Raw genomic sequence first — 25,778 nt, forward strand, 5'->3', positions numbered from 1 at the left:
CGTTCTCCAGGTGGGACGGAGAACGAGGAGGCGGAGCCTGGAGAACCTCCAGGTGTTCCACAATCAGCCAGTCTGGTTTTTGTTAACCCTTTATCAGGCAAAGAACTATATTTGGTAACTTCAGGTAATATTTCGAGAAAAAGTTGCAAATCTACAAGAAAAAAAGTCGCAGATTTACGAGAAAAAAAGTGGGAAAAAAAGCAAATGAAATCTTTCTTCACTTCTTTCACTAGAAAGATTCACATGATAAACTATCAAAGTGCTGTTTATTGTAGATTTCAACCAATAACCAGGGATCATTTTAATGCCATAACAATAAAAAAATGAGAATACGAGAAAAAAAGTGGAAAAAAAAGCAACTTTTTTCTCCCAGATTCACCACTTTAAATCTCATAAATCTACGCTTTTTTTTTTGCCACTTTAACCCATTTACCTCATTGAAATACTTCCAAATTCCAAATTTCAACCCTAGAGAATATTTGAGGATATTACATACAGCCAGAATGTGTATAAAAAACATACGGAAATAATATTTAGAGAAAAAAGTTTATGAGATTAAAGTGGCAAATCTACGAGAAAAAAATGCGCAGATTTATGAGATTTAAAGTGGAGAATGTGGGAGAAAAAAGTTGCTTTTTTCTCGTAAATCTGCGACTTTTTTCGCGGAGATTTGCCACTTTAATCTAGTAAATTTGCAACTTTTTTCTTGAAATATCACCTGAAATTACCAAATATAGTTCTGTGCCTGATAAAGGGTTAATGAAGCAGCTCCTCCTCTTTTTCCCGCTGAGGTCAGAAGTTGGGCTTGTGCTTCTTCACCTCCACCATCAGGTGGTGCAGGTTGATGAGCTCGGAGCGGACCGCCAGGCTGCGGAACGTGGGCTGGTTGAGAACCTTGTGGAACCCGTGGTAGTACTGGATCAGCTGGGTCAGAGCGCCCTGACACACACACACACACACACACACACACACACACACACACACACACACACACACACACACACACACACACACACACACACACACACACACACACACACACACACACACACACACACACACACACACACACACACACACACACACACACAACAGGAAGTTTGACTTCAACACTCACTTCCTCACACACATCATCAGAAATATGGAACTAATATCATTTTAATATCATTTTATCAGAAACAAAACTAACTGAAAACTGGCTGCACAAAAACAAACAAACAAACAGTTTGCATGCAAGTCAATGGGAAAATTAGCCTGTTTCTCACTTGATTTATTTTAGTTTATGCATCTCCAAAAATTGGAATATCATAGAAAAGTTTATTTATGAGGGGAGAGGACAGGCTGTTTACACAGAGCAGAGAGGAGAGGACAGGAGAGGCTGCTTTTTTGGAAATTTTGGAGGTTTTTTTGGTCTTTTTTCATGTCTTTTTTCTGAATTTTTTGTAATTTTATGTCTTTTTTTGGGTAATTTTGTGTCTTTTATGGTAATTTCGCATCTTTTTTGTAGAAAACAAAACTAGCTGATAACTGGCTGCACAAAAAACAAAGACAGTTTGCATGCAAGTCAATGGGAAAATAAGCCTGTTTCTCACTTATTAATTTTAGTTTATCCTTATCCTTAGTTTATGCATCTCCAAAAATTAGAATATCATAGAAAAGTTTATTTATGAGGGGAGAGGACAGGAGAGGCTGTTTACACAGAGCAGAGAGGAGAGGAGAGGCTGCTTTTTTGGAAATTTTATTTTATTTTTTGTCTTTTTTTTTTAAATTTTGTCTTTTTTTTGGTAATTTTGTGTCTTTTATGGTCATTTTGCATCTTTTTTGTATCCTTTTTTGGTAATTTAACGTCTTTTTTTTGTCATTTTGTGTCTTTTGCCGAAAATTTGTTGGTCATGACAGGAGAGGCTGTTTACACAGAGCAGAGAGGAGAGGACAGGAGAGGCTGGAAACATGACAATACTTAAAAATGTACAATATGTGGACTTTTTTTTTTAACTTGTTGATATTTTTACATCTTTTTTTTGGTAATTTTACTGTCTTTTTCGAGCAGAAAGGAGAGGACAGGAGAGGCTGTTTACACAGAGCAGGGAGGATGTTGCAGGTAACTAATATAGCAACGGCTAAAATGCAGAACTCCAACAGTTGGCATCACTAGCAGCATTTTACACAGTGTATGACCAACTTCTCCTCTCCAACAGAAACAGGAAGTGTCGTAACGTAATATAACTGTAGATTTGTATCCAGCAGCTGCTGCTGTTATAAACAGTGACTCTTTACAGTGAAGCATAAACAGAGAAAGGTTCGAATCAGAAGGAAATCTGGTTTGGTGTGTTGGTGCATAAACAAGAAACAGAAATAAAGAATAGCAAAAATTACAATCAAAATATATCTTTTTAATTCATATTGACAAAATATCTACAATACGAGTGTTTAAAATGTGCAGAAGTCACAGAATGAAAGAGTATGTAAAGAGATGTCCTTATTTATTTTAAAAAAAAATTGTTTGCATTCTCAGTCTGATTAGGTTCTTGCTTTTTTTTCTTATATTATTCATTTTTATTATTGGTATTTAAATTATTTGTATTTTTGTAATTTAATTTATTATTTGTATTATTAGTATTATTATTTAATGTATTTGTATTATTTTTTATTTAATGTATTTGTATTATTTTTTATTTAATGTATTTGTATTATTTTTTATTTAATTTATTTGTGTTACTATTATCTAATTTATTTCCATTATTATTTACTTTATTTGTATCATTGTTATTTAATTTATTTTTATTATTATTTAATTTGTAAGTGGTATTATTATCTAATTTATTTGTATTCTTGTCATTTAATTTATTTGCATTATTATTTAATTGATTTTATTCTATTACTAAAGTATTCATTAATTTATTTATTTTATTATTAATTATTATTTTCTATATATTATTTTTATGTATTATTATTAATCCCAACCAAAAATACAAGGTAACCATATTCTGTCCTGTGTGCAAGAAAACAGAAGTACATAGTTTATGAAAATAAACACGAGAGTCACATTTTATTTTTATTATTATTAATTAATTTTTATTATTGTTATTTTATCATTTGAATTTATTAATAATATATATATATTTTTTTTTATCATTATTTACAGTTTTTTCTTGTTAATTTATTTAATTATTTTTTTAAATATATTTATTGTTATGTATTATTATCAAATCCAACCAAAAATGCAGGGTCATCATATTCCATCTCGTCTGCAAGAAAACAGAAGTAAATAGTTTATGAAAATAACCACATGAGAGTCACATTTATGGCGTTTCCTTTTTCTCCCAGACACAAAAAAAGGGGCGGAGCCTCCTGCAGCTGAATCACCACTCACACCTGTCTGCTGTCTGTCTCACCTGTCTGTCTGTCTCACCTGTCTGCTGTCTGTCTATCTCACCTGTCTGTCTCACCTGTCTGCTGTCTCACCTGTCTGCTGTCTGTCTGTCTGTCTGTCTGTCTGTCTCACCTGTCTGTCTGTCTCACCTGTCTGTCTCACCTGTCTGTCTGTCTGTCTCACCTGTCTGTCTGTCTGTCTCACCTGTATGATGCTGGTCCCGTTCTTGAAGTTGGTGAATGACCTCATGACGTCTTGACTCATCGACTCCACCGACTGTTTCCACGTAGCAGAAAAACCTCGAACCAGCTGAGTGATACGAGCTGCAGACACACACACACACACACACACACACACACACACACACACACACAGTTAAAGGTAAACAGTTTAAATGGTTTAAACTCTCAGTTGTGTGTGTGTGTGTGTTTGTTCTCAGGTTGTGTGTGTGTGTGTGTGTGTGTGTGTGTGTGTGTGTGTTTGTTCTCAGGTTGTTTATTGTGTGTGTGTGTGTGTGTGTGTGTGTGTGTGTGTTTGTTCTCAGGTTGTTTGTTGTGTGTGTGTGTGTTTGTTCTCAGGTTGTGTGTTGTGTGTGTGTGTGTTTGTTCTCAGGTTGTGTGTTGTGTGTGTTTGTTCTCAGGTTGTGTGTTGTGTGTGTGTGTGTTTGTTCTCAGGTTGTGTGTTGTGTGTGTTTGTTCTCAGGTTGTGTGTTGTGTGTGTGTGTGTTTGTTCTCAGGTTGTGTGTTGTGTGTGTTTGTTCTCAGGTTGTGTGTTGTGTGTGTGTGTGTTTGTTCTCAGGTTGTGTGTTGTGTGTGTGTGTGTTTGTCCTCAGGTTGTGTGTTGTGTGTGTTTGTTCTCAGGTTGTGTGTTGTGTGTGTGTTTGTTTGTTTGTTCTCAGGTTGTATGTTGTGTGTTGTGTGTGTTTGTTCTCAGGTTGTGTGTTTGTTCTCAGGTTGTGTGTTGTGTGTTTGTTCTCAGGTTGTGTGTTGTGTGTGTGTGTGTGTTTGTTCTCAGGTTGTGTGTGTGTGTGTGTGTGTTTGTTCTCAGGTTGTGTGTTGTGTGTTGTGTGTTGTGTGTTTGTTCTCAGGTTGTGTGTTGTGTGTTGTGTGTTTGTTCTCAGGTTGTGTGTGTGTGTGTGTGTGTGTGTGTGTGTGTGTGTGTGTGTGTGTGTGTGTGTGTGTGCTCCACGTGTCTCAGTGTGATCAGTAACATGACTCTGTGCTGTTGACAGGAAACAGAGAAGAGAAGAACAAAGGATGTGGGAAGCTGAGAAATGCAGCTTCACCCTGACAGAGAAACACAACTGATGAAGGGAAGCTGCTCGTTACGCCGTAAAACAGAACTGAAGCATGAAATGAAAGTCAGGCTGCTGCTGGAGGAGGATCCTGTCTGTCCTGTCTGTTTCTACTGTTATGATTCCAGTCTGTTTCTACTGTTGTTGTGGTCAGGAACTTTATCTTATTTCTACTTTAACAGTAAAACTAAACTCTTCGTCTCGTCTCACCTTCCTCGTTCTTCAGTCGCTCCAGCTGCCCTTTCTCCATCAGAGCCTCGGCCTCCTTCACGAAGGAGATCATCCCTCCGAACGGAGGAGACAGGATCTCCTCGATGAACTCCTGCAGGACGAGGAGCAGCAGCAGCAGGAGGAGGAGGAGGTGAAAAACATAAAACAGAGTTTTATTAACATGTGTAAACATCAACGACAGGATTTAAATCAACTTAATTTCATTACTAATTAATTTATCTCCAAAAAAAATGTTAGGAAAGGCCATTCAACTCAATATTACAGAAAAATGAATAAATAAATAAATATGGCAATGAGTTTTTATTTATATATATATATATATATATATATATATATATTAAAATAAATAAATAAAAAAAGTATGGCAATGAGTATATACATCTTAAATGAATACATTATATATATATATATATATATATATTTAAATAAATAAATAAATTAAAAGAACATATGGCAATGAGTATATACATCTTAAAATAAATAAATATGGCAATGAGTTTTTATATATATATATATATATATATATATATATTAAAATAAATAAATAAATATGGCAATGAGTATATATATATATATCTTAAAATAAATAAATAAATTAATGAAAAAATAAATATGGTAATGAGTATATATATTTTAAAATAAATAAATAAATATGGTAATGAGTATATACGTCTTAAAATAAAAAAATAAAACAATAAATATATATATATATATGTGTGTGTATTTAAATAAACATTTATGTGAAAGTACTGAGAATACTTCAGTGCTGCTTCTCTGTTTCAGAACTACAGTTATAAATATACTGGAAAGCAGTAAAAAGTATTAAACTGTATTGTGTCTAATCTACTTGCAGTGTGTCAGAATAAAAGCATGGAGCTGAGAGGTGTGTGTGTGTGTGTGTGTGTGTGTTTACCTGTGTTCTGGCCAGCAGCAGCTGCTGGAAACCCTCCACCTCCTTACTGTCATCTGCTGCCCTCTCCTGGACACACACACACAGACACACACACAGACACACACACACACACACACACACACACACACACACACACACACACACACACACACACACACACACACACACACACACACACACACACACACACACACACACACACACACACACACACACACACACACACACACACACACACACACACGTTGGTTTAGATAGAAACAGATGGAACTGGAAAATTTCCTCTGGGTAAATTCTGAAAGGGCCACGGGGGCTACTGCCGGTGTGTGTACACTATGATGAGATTCTTCAGAGATTTATAACAATTAATACTAGTGTTATGATAGTATATAATATACAAGGAGCACACCTACAACAAACATTCCTTTTCAAATATTTCACTATCCCTTGCTTTGAGCGTCCTGAGTTCTTCCTGAACGTCTATATATGTTTTTTGTGAAGAAAAGTTAAGAAATAGCTTTGTAAGAACGATCTAAAGAAACTGTAAAATATGCTTTTTTTCAGAAATCTTCCTGCGTATTAATATGGGAGCCAATGAGGCTGTTGGTGGTGTTGGTGGATCATCTGTGCGTCGTACGCCCAAACTATAACTCTGACAGCTTTACCAGAGGATTGTGAGGGAGAAGACTAATTTTCCTACGTTTCTATGTATACATTCTGTAGAGTGGAATTTGCGGCCTGGAGCGCAGTTTTAAAATTTATTTTTTGACAATTTTTTCTCTCCCTCTTCACTCTGGCGATGACATCACACACTCTGACATGAACATTCCGTGCAATACACACCCATTATAATCTCAGAATTTCTCCAAAAATGATCATGGTCATTGAACAGGGATTGATAAAAAACTATATGACCTATCGAAACGTGGATTAATACACCAATACACAAGACTTGTGTCTACTGTTTAAAGTTTAAATGGAGTCTCTAGGTGAAATTATGCCGGAGGAGTAGACGTTTAAAAATCTCCAATTATTGTTCTTTTTCGCTAATTTTCTTTCGGCTGTCCCATTCATTTCAATGCAAAATTTTGGGCAGTTTTTCGCAACTTACGTCGTTTTGATATATAATTTGTATTTGTAAGACTAGTAGCGGGACGAAATTGTGTCCGGAGGAGGAAGAAGAAGAAATCCACAGTATAACAGTAGTGCTCGGTGCGATTGCCCCGAGGCCCTAATGAGGCCGTTTATCAGGACGTTATAATATTATAATATTAAGTCTCACCATGAGGACGCTGAGCATCATGTCGTAGTTGTTGATGAGGAAGATCAGCTGATCTCTTCTGGAGGGAAACTCTGCCGCCATCTTCAGAACAAAGTTCTCCACCTCCACCTGGAGAACAACATGTTACATCATCAATAACAAGTTCAGTTTGGGACAATTTACAGCAAGTAAACATGTCTGACTTAGACTGTAAACACACCACGACCTGTCTCCTCACACACTTTCTTCTGTCTGTGTGTGTGTGTGTGTGTGTGTGTGTGTGTGTGTGTGTTTGTGCGTGTTTCTGTGTGTGTCTGTGTTTCTGTGTGTGTGTGTGTGTTTCTGTGTGACTGTGTGTGTGTGTGTGTGTGCGTGTGTTTATGCGTCCGCGTGTGTGTTTCTGTGTGTGTGTGTGTGTGTTTCTTTGTGTACCTGTGTGTGTGTGTGTTTCTTTGTGTACCTGTGTGTGTGTGTGTGTGTGTGAGAGTGTGTGTGTGTGACTGTGTGTGTGTGTGTGTGTACCTGTGTGTGTGTGTGTGTGTACCTGTGTGTGTGTGTGTGTGTGTGTGTGTGTGTGTGTGTGTGTGACTGTGTGTGTGTGTACCTGTGTGTGTGTGTGTGTGTGTGTGTGTGTGTGTGTGACTGTGTGTGTGTACCTGTGTGTGTGTATGTGTGTGTGTACCTGTGTGTGTGACTGTGTGTGTGTGTGTGTGTGTGTGTGTGTGTGTACCTGCAGCTGTCCCAGCAGTGTGTTGGTTCTCTCGTTGGGGAACGTCTGGTTGATGCTGACGATCGCTGACGAGAACTCAGCGTAACGTCGAGTGATCTGAAGACGACAAATACAATCAAACACCCTGTCACACTGCTGTGGACCTGTGTGTGTGTGTGTGTGTGTGTGTGTGTGTGTCCCTACGTAGTGAGGCCTGGTGTCCAGGACTCCCAGTCTCTGAGGGTCTGTGTTCCTGATGCTGTGGATGTTCATCTCCAGGATCATCTCAAACCTCGGCCACAGCAGCTCCAACACCGCCTCCCAGTACCTACACACACACACACACACACACACACACACACACACACACACACACACACACACACACACACACACACACACACACACACACACACACACACACACACACACACACACACACACACACACACACACACACACACACACACAGAAACTTTCGGAACTTATGATGCATTCTAGGACTATTGGAAATTTCAAATTTGAACAATAATGGCTGTTTTTTGCATTTTCTTTCTACAATAAATGTTGCACTGTTAGCCTGGTATAACACAAGTTATTATTCCATTATCACTATGCATTCTTTGCTTTTTACGAGGGCCGGGACTTTAACGCGTTAATTAAGATTAATTAATTACACAAAAATTAACGCGTTAAAAAAATTGACACATTTTAATGGCACTTATTTTTGCACCGCGGAACGCGCTGCAGCTGAGATCAGTGTTTAATAAGAAGAGAGATTAAAACAGTTTTTAACCTTGTTAGTCCTCCTGTCGACTATACACCCTGGTCCTCAGGGTTTGATTTTAATTGTTTGTTTTATCTTTAACTGCATTTTAACTGTTTTAACTGTAAAGTGTCTTTGTGTACCCTGAAAAGCTCTCTATAATTAAAATGTATTATTAAAAAGGACCCCATGACATTAGACTGGTTTTAGGACATGTAGAAAAAAGTTATTACCAACTTTTTTTTCTCCTTTTAAGGCAACTCATGACCAACACATTGATATTTCATTTTCATATTTTTTTCATTACAAAACTAAATATTAATTTATTGGCCATGAGTTGCCTTAAAAGGAGAAAAAAGTTGGTAATATTTTTTTTCTACATGTTCTAAAAACAGTCAAATGGGGGATATTTCAGTAATATTTCGAGAAAAACATTGCAAATTTACTAGATGAAAGTGGCAAATCTGTGAGAAAAAAGTCTCAGATTTACAAGAAAAAAGTGGAAAAAAAGGAACTTTTTTTTTTTCGCAGATTCACCACTTTAAATCTCAAATCTGCAAATTTTTTTCTCGTGGATTTGCCACTTTAATAACGTAAATGTATTCCTCAAAATATTACTCCCCTCCCCTGGGTCCGGATGTTTTTTACACATTCTGGCTGTATGTAATATCCTCCAATATTCTCTAGGATTGAAATTTGGAATTTGCAAGTATTTCAATGAGTGTCCTATTAAGGGTTAACCTATATTAATTGTTTGTTGAAAATGATTTGGAGTCAAACAGGAGCCCAGGAGGGGTAAAAGAAGCGTGATGCATTCAGGGACCACTGACTTGTCGAGGGCGGGGATGGTCCTCTTGGCCGTGATGGCTCTGAAGCGGAGGATGATGTGGATGCAGAGGAAGACGGCGATGCTGTCGTAGCAGTCGGACACGTAGGTCGACATGCTCTTCTACACACACACACACACACACACACACACACACACACACACACACACACACACAGAAGGACTGAGTGGAGTTATCTCCAGTAGAGAGTTATAATAACCATGTAGAAGTGGTGGCTGCTGGTACCAGGAACATGCTGAGGGTCTTCCCCATGATGCTGTTGAAGAGGTCCAGGCCAGAGTTTCCTGCCACCATGAAGAAGTCGGACAGGAAGAGGAACTCCCTGCAGCCGTTGTCCAGCAGAGCGTAGTGCTGGCTGCGGAACAGAGTCTCATAGGGATACTAGAGGAGGAACACAAACTGTTCTATTAATACTGCAGGAGGAGGAACACAAACTGTTCTATTAATACTGCAGGAGGAGGAACACAAACTGTTCTATTAATACTGCAGGAGGAACACAAACTGTTCTATCATCAACTATCACAGCTTTATTGTGGCTCTACGAGCTGCCACAAGAGGTCAGAGCTGATCAACAGTTATAACCTCTCACACTGCAGTCACAAGCTGTTCTGAACCTCTAGCTCAGAGTATAAAATAAGAGACATCACTGAGTCTGGGATGGACTTCAGATACTTAGATTATAATGTTCTAACTCATAGGTCTCAAACTTGTGGCCCACGGGCCAATTGTGGCCCTCGTGACGATATTTTGTGGCCCCCACCTTGATATGAAAGTTTAATGTGAGTTTTATATGAATGGCACTTTACCGTGTTGTGTGTGGAAGGTCCCTTTAATTACTGTTTTTGGTAATTTTGTGTCTTTTTAAAAAATGTTTTTGTCTTTTTTGGTAATTTTGTGTCTTTTTTGATTAATTTTGTGTCATTTTAAAATAATTTTGTGTCTTTTTTGGTAATTTCGTGTTTTTTGGTATTTTGTGTCTTTTTTAGTAATTTTGTGTCTTTTTTTGGTAAATTTGTGTCTTTTTTTGTAATTTTGTGTATTTTATTGGTCTTTTTTTTATTTTTTTTTAAAGTAATTTAGTTTTTTTCCTGTCATTTTGAGTCTTTTTTGGTCATTTTGTGTCTTTTAAAAAAATTATTTCGTGTCCTTTTTGGAAATTCTGTATATTTTCTGTCAATTTTGTATCTTTTTTTCTTAATTTTGTGTCTGTTTTTTTTAGTACTTTTGTGTCTTTTTTGGTTATTCTGTGTCGTTTTTAAATAATTTAGTTTTTTTCTGTCATTTTGTCCCTTTTTTCCCAGTAATTTTGTTCCTTTTTTTAGTAATTTTGTGTCTTTTTTCGGTCATTCTGATACTGCCTCCAGTACTGCAGTATCAGTACCCTCCAGTACTGCTCTAAGCCCTTATGAGGACTCAACAATAAGGATTGAGTCCTTATTGAGTTAAATGACACATCGGGTTAAATAACTCAATTTACAAATAGGGCAAAAAAGTGGTGAAAAATGATTAAACACGTTGTTTTTTCTGGAGCTGGAGATGTTTCCTTTCATATATTCACACACACATCAACCTATTGACCCTATTGACCTACATACCAACACTCAACTCTGCTCCTGATTCACTTTGAACTTTTGGCATTTAATCACACAGCCAGTTATTACAGACTAATGACTAGAAGGACTTGGCTCAGAACTGCTACTATAATTAATTTCCACCTTGAGGAGTTGACACCTTTTAGCTGAGAGTAATTAAAGTTTGACCTGAATGTTAGAAACACGTTGGTCTGTTTCCTCAGTAAACACGTGCTTCTTCTGCAGCTCCACGTGAGAAAACACATTTTATTTTACAAACCATAAGCTTCTGTATTTACGCACTAAAACTGAATTTATTTAATTCAAAAAGCTGCAGCAGGAATCAGAGTTTAATAAGAAGAGAGATCACGTCACATTCTGCACTTTATACATTTATATTCTTCATTTATTCACTTTCTCTGCAGGTACGTTCCAACATCTGCAATTACTTTTAGAATTTTAGGTTCCAGCAAGAACTTTAAGCTACAAAACAACAAAAAACTGAACTGTGCAGCCAAACCCCTTAAAGCAGGGGTCTCAAACTCGCGGCCCGCGGGCCAATTGTGGCCCTCGTGATGATATTTTGTGGCCCCCACCTTGATATGAAAGTTTAATGTGAGTTTTATATGAATGGCACTTTACCGTGTTGTGTGTGGAAGGTCCCTTTAATTACTTTTTTGGTAATTTTGTGTCTTTTTTTAATAATTTTGTTTCATTTTTAGTAATTTTGTGTCTTTTTTTGGTAATTTTGTGTCTTTTTTTGTAATTTTGTGGTCATTTCCGTCTTTTTTTGGGTCATTTTGTGTCTTTTTAAAAATAATTTTGTGTCATTTTGTGTCTTTTTTAAAATAATTTTGTGTCTTTTTTGTGTCATATACGCTAAAATATATTGTTTTTTATTGCGGTTTTTTTTACTTTTTATTTATTTCCTTTTTTAACTTTAACTCTGTTTTTTTATTATTATTTTATTGTGTTAGTATTATTTGATTATTATATTGTCTTCATTGGGATTTTTTATATTCATTACTATATTTGTGTATTATTTTATAGTATTTTAATAACTTTACAGCACTTTGTTCTTTGGTTTTTGATGGTTAAACACCAAAAAATATGGATTGAAGCTGATTATTTGGTGAGATAACATGCTGTGAATTTTGGAAATGATTAAACCTGTCTTTGTTGGTTTAATAATACTATAATAATAATAATAATAATAATAATAATAATAATAATAATAATAATAATAATAATAATAATAATAATAGTGTAGCCTAGTCTGCAACTGTGCAGAAATATCAGCTTCAAACTGACTGAAAAGACAAAATAAATTCAGCCTCTGCAGCATTTGAACCTTGATTTAGTATTCAGACGTCACGTGATGATTCAATCATTAAAACGTGTATCTGTTATGGTGTTTATGCCTGTCTCACCCTGCTGTCCCCCCTCTGGGCCGTATGGGGGACCAGGATGGGTCCCTCCAGCTCAGCAGGACTCAGGATGGCCCCCCGCTGGCCCACGGTGAAGATGGTGTTCCTGCTCTTCAGGGACGGTTTGGAGAAGAAACCTGCAGCAGGAAGTCAAGGAGCCTCAACAGGAACACGTCTGACCTGAGTCTTCTCATCTTCTCTATGTGAGTGTATGTGTGTGTGTGTCTTTTGTGGTCATTTTACTTTTTTTTTTGGTCATATTTTTCCTTTTTTGGCCATATTTTATCTTTATTCTGTACTTTTTGGAAGTTTTGTGGGGCTTTTTTGTAATTTTACATCTTTTTTTGAAATTTTGTGTCTTTTTTTGGATCATTTTGTCTTTATTTGTAATTTATTTATTTGTAATACATCTTTTTTGGTAATTTTGTGTCTTTTTGGGAAATTTTGTTGGTCACGTGACAAATATTCACCGAAAATCTGTTTGCACAGATCAGAGAGGACAGGAGAGGCTGGGCTCGTGTTTAGGTAATTTTGTCTTTTTTTGGTAATTTTGTGTCTTATTTTGGTAATTTTGTGTCTTATTTTGGTAGTTTTGTGTCCTTTCTGGTCATTTTACTTATTTTTTTGGCCATATTGTATCTTCCTTCTGTGTGTGTGTGTGTGACACAGAGACACACCTGGAGAACCAGGTGAGAATGTGTTGATTGGACTGAGGTTTGTTGTTTTAACCCAGTTTGACATAATGACTTTAATGATCCGTTTATCAGTGTCACATGGAGACGAGCCAGATGTTTCTCTGACACTCTGAGAACTCGACACCTCATTAACACCTTTAGAAAACTCTTTCACACACACACACGCACACAAACCTAAACCGGTTTCCTCCACATATTCCACATATTGAAGTATTGTCATGTTTCCAGCCTCTCCTGTCCTCTCCTCTCAGCTCTGTGTAAACAGCCTCTCCTGTCCTCAGTGAATATTTGTCACGGGTGACCAACAAAATTTCCCCAAAAGACACAAAATGACCAAAAAAGAGATGTAAAATTACCAATAAAGACAAAATTATCGAAAAAATATGTAAAATTACCACAAAAAAAACAAACAAATTTCCCCAAAAATTACCAAATAAAGACAAAATTTCCAAAATTCCAAAAACCAAAACCACCACAAATGGCCAAAAAATAAGTAAAATGACCACAAAAGACACAAAACTACCAAAAAAGGACCTCACATTACAAAAAGGTCATAAAACTACCAAAAAAGATGTAAAAAATTACCAAAACATGAGTCTACATATTGCACATATTTTCAGTATTATCATGTTTTCAGCCTCTCCTGTCCTCTCCTCTCTGCTCTGTGTAAACAGCCTCTGCCCCTGAGAAGCAGAATTTAATGTTTTTAACAGGATCTGGTTTATTTTAAATGACACATGGAGAATAAAGACATTCTGACACAAATATCAACATTTAACACAAGTTTTGGTCACTTTTTATAACTTTTGTAACTGATGATCAGTTCAAGGACTGTTGGAAAGAACCTTGAAAATGCTGTTTTTACAGTTTCTTTCTAGGATAAACTGTATATTTTCTGACCATCTCACAAAGAAAACATGTTTTCCACATGTTGGGTTCAGATGTTTAGAGTTTATCTTTCATCCTGAGGGTAATCGTTTGACAAAACCTTCTTGATAAAGTGTCCAGTGACAGTAAAAACCTGCTCACTGAGCTGCTGAAACCATCTTTTACTGAGGTATTCGGGCGGAGCTGACCCCGTTTCTCTGGAAGAAGCTGTGATGGATACTTCTGGGTTAATTAATGATATAAATACTGTACGAGGCGTGTTTACAGATCCAAATAAAGTAGCTAAGTACAGATAATTATCAGCCTCCTACAGGCCTGACAGCTTGTTTACAATTAGCAGGAATCTAAATAAGACGCTTTATAATTATCAGACGACAATAACAAGCTGACAGTAAAAGGTCAAAACAAACATGGAGTCAGCAACAGATTTACTTCCTGTCCAACTTGTGACTGACTGACTTCTCATAGATTCAGGAGCCTTTAGCACGAAAACACAGGGAGAGGCTGTTTACACAGAGCTGAGAGGAGAGGACAGGAGAGGCTGTTTACACAGAGCTGAGAGGAGAGGACAGGAGAGGCTGGAAACATGACAATACTGAAAATATGTAGAATATGTGAACTTTTTGGGGTCTTTTTTGTCAAAGTTGTGTCTTTTTTAGTCTTTATTTGGTCTTTTGTGTCTCTTATTTTGGTAGTTTTGTGTCTTTTCTGGTCCTTTGTGTCTTTTTTTGGTCTTTTGTGGCTTTTTTGCTCTTTTCGTGTCTTATTTTGGTAGTTTTGTGTCTTCTCTGGTCCTTTTACTGGTTTTCTGGTCAATTTTACATATTTTTGAGATCATTTTGTCTTTATTGGTAATTTTACATCTTGTTTTGGTAATTGGTCACGTGACAAATATTCACTGAAAATCTGTTTACACAGAGCTGAGAGGAGGGGACAGGAGAGGAGAGGAGAGGCTGTTTACACAGACACAGACACACACACACACACACACACACACACACACACACACACAGTGTAAAGGATATCTTTCTTGGCGGTGTCTTCGACTCCCATCAGGTCGTCTTTGTCCGCCACCTCCTCGTACTGCAGAGAAACATCACCACACATGAGAGAGAAACAAATAATAATAAATAATAATAATAATAACAACTGAAACAGCTGTAGAGCTCAGACAGCTTCAGTCTGATCACCTGGCAACGCTGCTGATATAAAACCCCAACAGACAAACCTAAAAATATCTTTTTATATTTACATCAGCTTTATTTGTTTTCATTCAACGTTCAAAAAATGTATTTATATTAATAATAATGACAAATAGCAGGAATGTATGCATATGTTTATAATCTTATTGTGTCCTTTATATCTCTGTGTCTGTATGTTGAGCTGCTGTAACGACTGCAGGATAAATAAAGTCTGATCTGATCTTATTTTGTGGTTAATTGCTGATTGAAGCCTTTTCTAAAACGCCCAGGAGTCCTGATGAAATCCTGGTGGTTTCCTGGTGAATGGACTGACCTGATCTTATTTTGAAAGGTGAATGGACTGACCTGATCTTATTTTGAAAGGTGAATGGACTGACCTGATCTTATTTTGAAAGGTGAATGGACTGACCTGATCTTATTTTGGAAGGTGAATGGACTGACCTGGTCTTATTTTGAAAGGTGAATGGACTGACCTGATCTTATTTTGAAAGGTGAATGGACTGACCTGATCTTATTTTGAAAGGTGAATGGACTGACCTGATCTTATTTTGAAAGGTGAATGGACTGACCTGGTCTTATTTTGAAAGGTGAATGGACTGACCTGATCTGATCTGATTTTGAAAGGTGAATGGACTGACCTGATCTTATTTTGAAAGGTGAATCGTGGACTGACCTGATCTTATTTTGAAAGGTGAATGGACTGACCTGAACTTATTTTGAAAGGTGAATGGACTGACCTGATCTTATTTTGAAAGGTGAATGGACTGACCTGGTCTTATTTTGAAAGGTGAATGGACTGACCTGATCTTATTTTGAAAGGTGAATGGACTGACCTGATCTTATTTTGAAAGGTGAATGGACTGACCTGATCTTATTTTGAAAGTGAATGGACTGACCTGATCTTATTTTGAAAGGTGAATGGACTGACCTGATCTTATTTTGAAAGGTGAATGGACTGACCTGATCTTATTTTGAAGGTGAATGGACTGACCTGATCTTATTTTGAAGGTGAATGGACTGACCTGATCTTATTTTGAAAGGTGAATGGACTGACCTGATCTTATTTTGAAAGGTGAATGGACTGACCTGATCTTATTTTGAAGGTGAATGGACTGACCTGATCTTATTTTGAAGGCGAATGGACTGACCTGATCTTATTTTGAAGGTGAATGGACTGACCTGATCTTATTTTGAAGGTGAATGGACTGACCTGGACTTATTTTGAAGGTGAATGGACTGACCTGGACTTATTTTGAAGGTGAATGGACTGACCTGGACTTATTTTGAAGGTGAATGGACTGACCTGATCTTATTTTATTTTGAAGGTGAATGGACTGACCTGATCTTATTTTATTTTGAAGGTGAATGGACTGACCTGATCTTATTTTATTTTGAAGGTGAATGGACTGACCTGGACTTTGAGCAGCCGTCCGCTGTACGACTTGAAGTAGCTGTAGTAGATCTTGCTCATGGTGTCCACGTACTCGTCTCTGATCTCCTTGGCAACCGATCGCTCGTTGGCCAACAGGAACTGATAGAAAAACCTACAGAGAGGAAACAGAGCAGAGTCAGGAGGGAGTTCAGTTCAATAAATACTATATTATTGCAGCTCACAGACAGTAATATAACATGACTGAGAGATGTTTTAGCCCTGGACTACCAGCAGGGGGCGCTGTGCTCACCGGTACTTCAGCAGCGTGTTCTGAGGGATCTGGTAGTTGGTCATCGGCTTCCTGAACGAGTAAATCTTCTGCAGGATGAACTCTCTGATCTTTGACACCGCCTGGAATCACGAGAAACATTTAGTTCCATAGAAACCCATTAACACTAATATTTTTCATCCCACAGCATCAAATCATGCATTTTATCACATTAAGCTTTAAATCTGGACTTAAAACTAGTTTTTTATTTTATTTTCTACATGAAGCCATTATCTTATTTTTGCCCTCTGGGGTCCAATCCTGGTTGTTTTCCAGGCTGTTTTTTTTGGTTTGATAATAACCAAAATCATCATCAACAAAACCATGTTAACTGTCCAGATATCTGCTCTTAAATTAAACTCTTATCAGTTATTTTGGTTATTATCATTATATTTGTCCAAACAAATGAACCTTTAGTTGTATCAGGTATTAAAATGAACGAGAAATTGAAGATATCAATAGTATAATAATTTTTCCATGACTATATTTTTTTGTCATTTTGTGTCTTTTTTTGATCATTTTTACATCTATTTTTGGTCAATTTGTTTCTATTTCGATAATTTTGTGTCATTTTTTTGTAATTTTCGCATCTATTTTTGGTCATTTTGTGTCTTTTTTTTGTCATTTTTATATCTACAGTCATGGAAACATTCTTGATAATAACCAAAATCACGATCTATAAAACCATTTTAAATGTCCAGATATCAGCTCTTAAATTAAACTCTTATCAGCTGTTTTTGTTGTTATCATTATATTTGTCCAAACAAATGAACCTTTAGTTGTACCAGACATTAAAATGAATAATAAACTGAAGAAAACAATGATGGTCTAATCATTTTTTCCATGACTGTATTTGTCCTGTTGGTTGGAGGAAACAATGTGAAATGACTGTATTGTGTGATTAAAGCCTCAGTTCTTCTGTTTCTATACATTAATATATATTTGATCTCTGTGTGTCACCTTGAGCTTGAGGCGGTCCACGATGTCCTGGATGTCGGAGCAGGCCAGCGTCTCTCTGAAGCTCAGCTCTTTGGCAAAGTTGATCTTGTTGTTCAGTTCATGCAGCTGCTCCAGAAACTCCTGCTCCGTTACCGGGGAGTCCAGGATGGTGCTAAGGGGACACGGAGACACAGGGACACGGGGACACGGGGACACAGGGACACAGGGACACAGGGACACGGGGACACAGAGACACGGGGACACAGAGACACGGGGACACAGAGACACGGGGACACAGGGACACGGGGACACAGAGACACGGGGACACAGAGACACGGGGACACAGAGACACGGGGACACAGGGACACGTCAGAACAACACTCGGCTCTTTTATTTCTTAAACTCCTGCAGAACTCAGACAGATTCTTCTGATATAAAATCCCTGCTGGACGAACAAATAATCTGTTTTTATATTTATAGCACCTTTATTTTTATTTAACACTTCTCTGTTAGATGGTACTTTAAAAAAACAACTTTACTGTATTTGTTTTTTCTTGTTTTTTTTTATGCTATAAAAAATAAAAAGTAAATTACTTATTTGACAAATATTAACCATAAAATCGAATGTTAAATACAGTGAATTCTATGAAAAAAATACATCATATTACAAAATAAAGGCAACTTTTATTTTGGATTTAATGTAAAAAAAAAAAAAAAAGTAAAAAGAAACTGTATAAAAAAGTTGAAAATATTAAATAAATTAAGAGAATGAAGTCAAAAATATTCAACCATAAAATCTACTTTAAATCTGTAAATAAAAAAATTATTAACATGAAAATTAATATAATGGGACCTTATAGATTGTTAAATACAGTGAATTCTATGAAAAAACAAACAAAAAAAGGCAACTTTTGTTTCCTTACAGTGCAACTTTGGATTTAATGTTAAAAAAAAAAGTAAAAAGAAACTGTATAAAAAAGTTGAAAATATTTAATTAATTATGAGAATAAAGTCAAAAATATTTAACCATAAAATCTACGCTAAATCTGTAAAAAAAACCAACAAAACATTAAAATAAATATAATGGGACCTTATAGATAATGTCATGATAACGAATGTTAAATACAGTGAATTCTATGAAAAAAAACAAAAAAAAAATACATCATATTGCTGAATGTTAAAATAAAGGCAACTTTTGTTTTCTTACAGTGCAATTTAATGTAAAAAAAAATGTAAAAAGAAACTATAAAAAACTATATATATATATATATATATATATATATATATATATATATACACAGACATTTACATGTTATTATGTGTATTTTTGAATGAACTATCTGTATTTTCTCCAGTGTTTGTCTCCTGTGTGTCCACTCACGAGATCATGGCCCCGGGGACCACCAGCTCGTCCACCAGCTGGCTGAGGTGGCTGCGGACCGCCTGCCTGTTCTTCAGACGGACGTTCATGCTGACCGACTGCTGCTGCAGCGTCTGGATCTCACTGCTGATGGACGACAGGTCGCTCTGGAAGCCGCTCAGCATGCCCTCCATACGCTGACAGGGAATAATAACAACATCATTCAGATACATTCAGAACACTCAAAGGTGAGGGGTCACACAGGGAACGTCTCTGTTGGTTCCAATGGAAACAAACCTCTACAACAGGGCTCTCACACTCTAAATACCTGTGGGCCGCTGGAGGCAGTATCAACATGACCAAAAAAAGACACAAAATTACTAAAAAAAGACACAAAATTACAAAAAAAAGACACAAAATTACAAAAAAGACACAAAATTATTACATAAAGACACAAAATTACAAAAAAGACACAAAATTATTTAAAAAGAGACACAAAATTATTTATTTAAAAGACAAAATGACCAAAAAAGACACAAAATTACTAAAAAAAAAAAAGGACACAAAATGACCAAAAAAATACACAAAATTACTAAAAAAAAGACACAAAATGACCAAAAAAGACACAAAATTAAAAAAAAAAGACACAAAATTATTAAAAAAAGACACAAAATTATTGATATAAAAGACAAAATGACCAAAAAAGACACAAAATTACTAAAAAAAAAGACACAAAATGACCAAAAAATACACAAAACTACAAAAAAAAGACACAAAATTATTAAAAAAAGACACAAAATCATTTATTTAAACGACAAAATGACCAAAAAAGACACATTACTAAAAAAAAAAGACACAAAATGACCAAAAAATACACAAAACTACTAAAAAAAGACAAAAAATTACAAAAGAAGACACATAATTATCACAAAAAGACACAAAATTACCCAAAAAAGACACAAATTTACTAAAAAAAGACACAAAATTATTTTAATTTTATAAATATTGTGCTTTTCTTTCAAAATAAGGAGAATTCTAAGTGATGTCAAACTTTAAAGTGTTAGTGTTTATGTTCTATTGTGTCTTGCTATAAAAGAAGAATCGCTGCTGGTCACATGGGAGGAAGAGACACAGCTGTTTGTTCTCTGCTTCTGTTCTTGGTTTTATGTGCAACAGATTAACTGAACAGCCGTTATTATGTTATTGTGGGAAACAACAAGGAGGAAGATAAATAGCAGGAGGAGCAGAAGATAAAGGAGCAAACACAGACAGGAGGACCTGTAAACAGCTCCACAAGTTCCTCTTAGAACCGCTTCACTCAGCTGCACAAAGACGTGTGATGGTTATTTCTTAATGGTGCAGGAGGAGAGTTGAAGGTGTTCAGTAAATGTTCAGATAATAATCAGCTCCTGCAGGTCTGGCAGCTCCTCAACAACCAGCAGACGTATTTATCACTAGTTCTGTCATTATCACACTACAATAACCGGCTGATGGTAAAAGATGCTAACAAACATGGAGGCAGGAACAGATTTGACTTCCTGTCCAGTTTGTGGACTGGCCATGACTGGAGGAAGAGACAGAGACAGAGCTGTCTCTGTAAAGAGTTCATTTAACTACAGGAGATCATTTTGTGGGAAACAGCAAGAAGACAGACGGAAAAAGAGAGCTGTGACATGAAGGGCGATTGTGGCCCTCGTGATGATATTTTGTGGCCCCCACCTTGATATGAAAGTTTAATGTGAGTTTTATATGAATGGCACTTTACTGTGTTGTGGTGGAAGGTCCCTTTAATTACTTTTTTGGTAATTTTGTGTCTTTTTTTGGTAATTTTGTGTCTTTTTAAAATAATTTTGTGTCTTTTTTTGGTAATTCTGTGTCTTTTTTTGGTAATTCTGTGTCTTTTTTTGGTAATTCTGTGTCTTTTTTGGTAATTCTGTGTCTCTTTTTGGTAATTTTGTGTCTTTTTTAATAATTTTGTGTCTTTTTTTAAATAATTTTGTGTCTTTTTAAATAATTTTGTGTCTTTTTTGGTCATTTTGTGTCTTTTTTGGGTCACTTTGTGTCTTTTTTAATAATTTTGTGTCTTTTTTTGTCATTTTGTGTCTTTTTTAAATAATTTTGTGTCTTTTTTGGTAATTCTGTGTCTTTTTTTGTAATTCTGTCTTTTTTTTGGTAATTCTGTGTCTCTTTTTGGTAATTTTGTGTCTTTTTTTTAATAATTTTGTGTCTTTTTTAAATAATTTTGTGTCTTTTTTGGTCATTTTGTGTCTTTTTTGGGTCACTTTGTGTCTTTTTTAATAATTTTGTGTCTTTTAAAAATAATTTTGTGTCTTTTTTGGTCATTTTGATCCTGCCTCCAGCGGCCCCCAGGTAATTAGAGTTTGAGACCCCTGCTCTAAAACATCTAGTAGTTTATAACGGCAGGTCTAAAACTTGTGGAGAGAAAACTGAGCCGGCAAAGTCAAATCAAAAGCAGAGTGACCTCATCCTGCAGTGCATTGTGGGACGGTGCTGAGGTGGAGTTGTTACCTCCAGGATGGAGTCACAGGCGGTGATCTGGTTGTGCAGCAGAGCGATGTTCTGACTCTCCTTGATGTCTGACGCACAAACAGTCAGGAAAATAAACAATGGACCGGAAATTAGTACAAATATGTATTTTTAAGACTTCAATGGGACGGATCCAATATGGTTTTTTTTATTGTAAAACTCATAAATATCCAGCAGTTTTACACCTTCATATTATTTATCAGCTGAGAAATGTAAGCATGTTTGTATGTGTTGAGATATGCAAGTAAACAACATGTAAACATTATTTACACAGTGTGTGAGTGTGTGGTTTAAATAAAAATAAATAAATACATTTCTTCTGTATTTTTGGCTTTTCTACATCAGTCAAAAGACTAAATAAATAGAATAAAAGGAGAGAAATACGGTTTTCTTGATAATGATTTTGGTTATTATCAATAAAACCATGTTAAATGTCTAGATATCAGATCTTAAATTAAACTCTTATCAGATATTTTTGTTGTTATCATTATATTTGTCCAAACAAACGAACCTTTAGGCATTAAAATGAACAAGAAATTGAAGAAAAAAGTGTGGTCTAATCATTTTTTCCATGACTGTATACAAACAGATTGTCCCACTGGTGATGAGACGGATCTGTTCTTTTCAAGCAAAAAAATAAAACCTGCAGATAAACAAAAACAAGGTCTGATGCAAAATCTATTTTGAGTCTCCTGGAGTAAAATAAAACTCTTTGTGCTTGAAGATATCTGCAGTTAAAGCTGAATATGATGTAAAACATGTTGACATCTGAAGGATACAGTCTTTGATGGAGGCCTGTTCGATCCTCTGCAGCTCCGACTCCACCTGTTTGGAGTACTGACGGAGGTCAACGCCCTGCACACAGACACGAGGAGAGAGCACCGCCATCACACACTCATCACTGGATAATCATAATACAGTTTACCCACGTATTACCCACGTATTTATACATAATACATTTTATTTGGGACTAGTTTTGAAATCCGTAATCATCTAGCTTTATTATCACCCTATTATAACATGTAGATATTAAATGGATCTTATATATTATATTCTAGTGGGGTGATGTTGAATTATTGTCATATTTGTCCCAGAAATAGAAATTTTAACAATGTTTGCTGTTGCCGCTGAGCTGAGCAGTATGGACCGGGAGTAGCACGAATATTTGACTGTTTTTATGTTTGTGGCTAATATTTAAATATTAAATGAACTTTTTTCTACCCGGTTCGAAGCAGAAAAGTAACCAAATTGTGCCTCTTATGATATCGGAGTTGTTAAAGTTCAACAAACATTAAAAACTAAAGGAGTGTGTAGTCTAAATTAAAATAAATAAATATATTCTTCTGTATTTTTGGCTTTTCTACATCAGTCAAAAGACTGTGTGCAGGTCAACGCCCTGCACACAGACACGAGGAGAGAGCACCGCCATCACACACTCATCACTGGATAATGATAATAGTTAATAACAGTTTTTACCCACGTATTACCCATGTGTTTATATATAATACATTTTATTTGGTTTCTTAAAGCCAAGAGAGTGGATTATTTCCACACGTAATCTGACAAAAACGTGTCTTATTAAGTTTCTAGCTACCAAGTGACATAATAGTGACCAAAGATAAATTTCAGCAACAGTTTCTGAGCATGCACACTATTTTCTTTGTGTCACTGTGAGCCAGGACAGCTGATGTCTGTTTCTCTCTCAGAGCTCACAGTGGACTCAAACATCAGCGTGTTAATATTCTCACCGTTTTGAGCGCCTCCTTGACGAGGTCGTCCTCCAGGTTGGCCTGGATGTGAACTGAAGGAGACACAGAGGGAAGAAACGCTCACGACAAATAAAACATCAGACAGAAACTCAACAGGAGCTTCACCAGGCTGCAGCTTCTCTTTCTGGGAAAACCCTGATTGAGAAGCATTGTTATGAATTTAAACTTGTAGTTTCATGAAGGAGGCTCTATAACAGGGGTCTCAAACTCAAATTACCTGGGGGCTGCTGGAGGCAGTATCAAAATGACCAAAAAAGACACAAAATGACTAAAAAAAGACACAAAATGATCAAAAAGACGCAAAAATATTTTAAAAAGACACAAAATGACCCAAAAAGACACAATTTTTTTTAAAAATACACAAAATTACTGAAAAAGAGACAAGTTTACCAACAAAGAGACACAAAATTACCATAAAAGAGACAAATTTACCAAAAAAGACACAGAATTACCAAAAAAGACAAAAAAGTATTTAAAAAAGACACAAAATTATTAAAAAAGACACAAAATTACCAAAAAAAAGACACAAAATTACCAAAAAAGTAATTAAAGGGACCTTCCACACACAACACGTGACAGTAAAAACATGCAAGGATCTGCTGCTTTTACTGAGGTTATATCATAGTTGTGGTATTTTGCAATATTGACCTGTTTAAAACCCAAAAAGACACTAAAATTATATATTTTTTAATATTAACCGAGACTATGTGAGGCCAACAAGGTAGCTCCATTCGTCTTTTATCCTTTTTTTACATCCTGATCAATATATGAGACATATTAATAATAAATGTTTCCTTACTGTCCACTTCATCCAAGATGAACTCGTCCGTGGTGAGGTCCAGCTCTCCCAGGTTCAGGTTCGCCATTTCTCCATCAGTCTTCTAGAAAAAAACACAGACATAATTAGACAGAAATGATCATTTCAGAACTAATATGTTTGAGGTGGGAGTGTCGAGTAAAGCTGGGGGAGAGGAAGTCAAAAGGAAGTCAACTGCATGGATATCAAAATAAATCTAATCAAAATTACTTCATTTACCCCCGAGGGGAAATTCAGTTAGTCTGTTAGTTCTTCTGTAGATTACTGAAGAATTAAGACAGTCTGATGTCTGGAGGAGTGAAGGATCTCCTACAACTGGATATGGAGGACTGAGAAGTCTTTTATTTTGAAAGGGGGCTCATAAAGGAACAGTTGTTCAATGAAAATTCAGCATATTTCTTCCATTTGTATTGGGTGAGTTTATAAAAGTGTCTACTTTCTATCTACATATGAAATGGTAAATTCAGCCTGAGAAAATAATATATGTATATATATTTACATTTCACGTCTGTTATTTTCAGTTTATTCCCATTAATTTTCATCAACTTTTTAATTAAGTTTCCACCTTGAATATATCTGGAATTTTGCAGCATGAGTTGCAAATAAATTTGTTATGTACTTTTTATTTTTGCACAATAAAACACAACAGAAAAAGCAAGTTGTGCTGATGAGATTTAAATCAATAAATCAATAAATCAATAAATCAATAAATAAATAAATAAAACAAATACAAGATATTAATAATCATCATTTAGCCAATAAAATGTCGGAGAAAATATGCATCACAAGTTCTCAGAGACTTTTCTTTATGAATGACTTAATGATTAATTAATAAAGATGCTTTCGATCAAATTTTCTGTCAATCGACTAATCGATTCAACGCGTGACGTTGTTGCCACGTGATACAACCAGGAAACACTGAGCTGTCAGTGTTTTGACTGGATGCTAACAGCTAAATTAGCTTCAAACAACATGAATACACTTTGAAAAACACACAATTATATTAAATATAAACACAAAGTACACTGTCACTAGTTGTTTATTTAACCAGCTGTTCATATAAACGTGATAAACTCCAGTCAGCTAAACGTGACGCTACATTTCATTGATAAAACCTTGTTGTGATGCTAACAGGCTGCAGCACACAAACAGCGTGTAAACAAACAAATGTTTCACTTTTTCGCATTTAAACATAATTTCTCAAATATCACCTCGTCTTGTAAATACGCCATGGCGACTTCTGTCGGGTTTCCAGCTGTGTTTACATCCGAACCAGCACCAACTGCTGCAGCTGACACCTCCGCCATTGCGGCGAATTTACGCTAACGTAAAGAAAAAAACTACAAATTTAAAGTTCCGCCTGGTCCGTCCCCGAAATAAGAAAAGGCGTTTTAGCGTTTAAGAACGAATATCAATATAAGAATATACTATGTGGGTTAAATAAACATCAACAAAAAATATACTATTT

The 25,778-nt window shown here is 35.9% G+C and overlaps 1 protein-coding gene across 2 annotated transcripts; it reads right to left on the minus strand.

Moving 5' to 3' along the window:
* Positions 1–682: 682 nt before the first annotated feature.
* vps52 (VPS52 subunit of GARP complex) lies at positions 683–25,773 on the minus strand. Of its 2 annotated transcripts, none has more exons than XM_059350092.1 (20): positions 25,522–25,773; positions 24,293–24,371; positions 23,473–23,525; positions 22,504–22,579; positions 21,707–21,774; positions 19,199–19,374; positions 17,839–17,989; positions 16,861–16,961; positions 16,590–16,722; positions 15,002–15,059; positions 12,397–12,530; positions 9,621–9,776; positions 9,378–9,496; positions 7,986–8,109; positions 7,803–7,898; positions 7,094–7,201; positions 5,812–5,877; positions 4,878–4,989; positions 3,578–3,696; positions 683–939 (listed from the first exon to the last, which is right to left on the minus strand). In XM_059350092.1, the coding sequence occupies exons 1-20, from the start codon at positions 25,615–25,617 to the stop codon at positions 793–795; spliced, it is 2,172 nt and encodes a 723-aa protein (XP_059206075.1). In that variant the 5' UTR covers positions 25,618–25,773; the 3' UTR covers positions 683–792. The 2 variants fall into 2 exon arrangements, with proteins under 2 accessions (XP_059206075.1, XP_059206074.1); XM_059350091.1 differs by having other exon boundaries at positions 24,293–24,374.
* Positions 25,774–25,778: the final 5 nt, after the last annotated feature.

The sequence above is a fragment of the Centropristis striata genome, chromosome 14 (assembly GCF_030273125.1).
Source record: "Centropristis striata isolate RG_2023a ecotype Rhode Island chromosome 14, C.striata_1.0, whole genome shotgun sequence".
Lineage (NCBI taxonomy): Eukaryota > Metazoa > Chordata > Actinopteri > Perciformes > Serranidae > Centropristis > Centropristis striata.

Excerpts from the sequence above, each read along its gene's own strand:
- vps52 (XM_059350091.1), bottom strand. The coding sequence starts at position 25,617 with ATGGCGGAGGTGTCAGCTGCAGCAGTTGGTGCTGGTTCGGATGTAAAC. Across the intron at positions 24,375-25,521 it reads TGGCGTATTTACAAGACGAG|AAGACTGATGGAGAAATGGC; the intron begins GTGATATTTGAG and ends GTTTTTTTCTAG. Across the intron at positions 4,990-5,811 it reads TGCTGCTGGCCAGAACACAG|GAGTTCATCGAGGAGATCCT; the intron begins GTAAACACACAC and ends CTCGTCCTGCAG.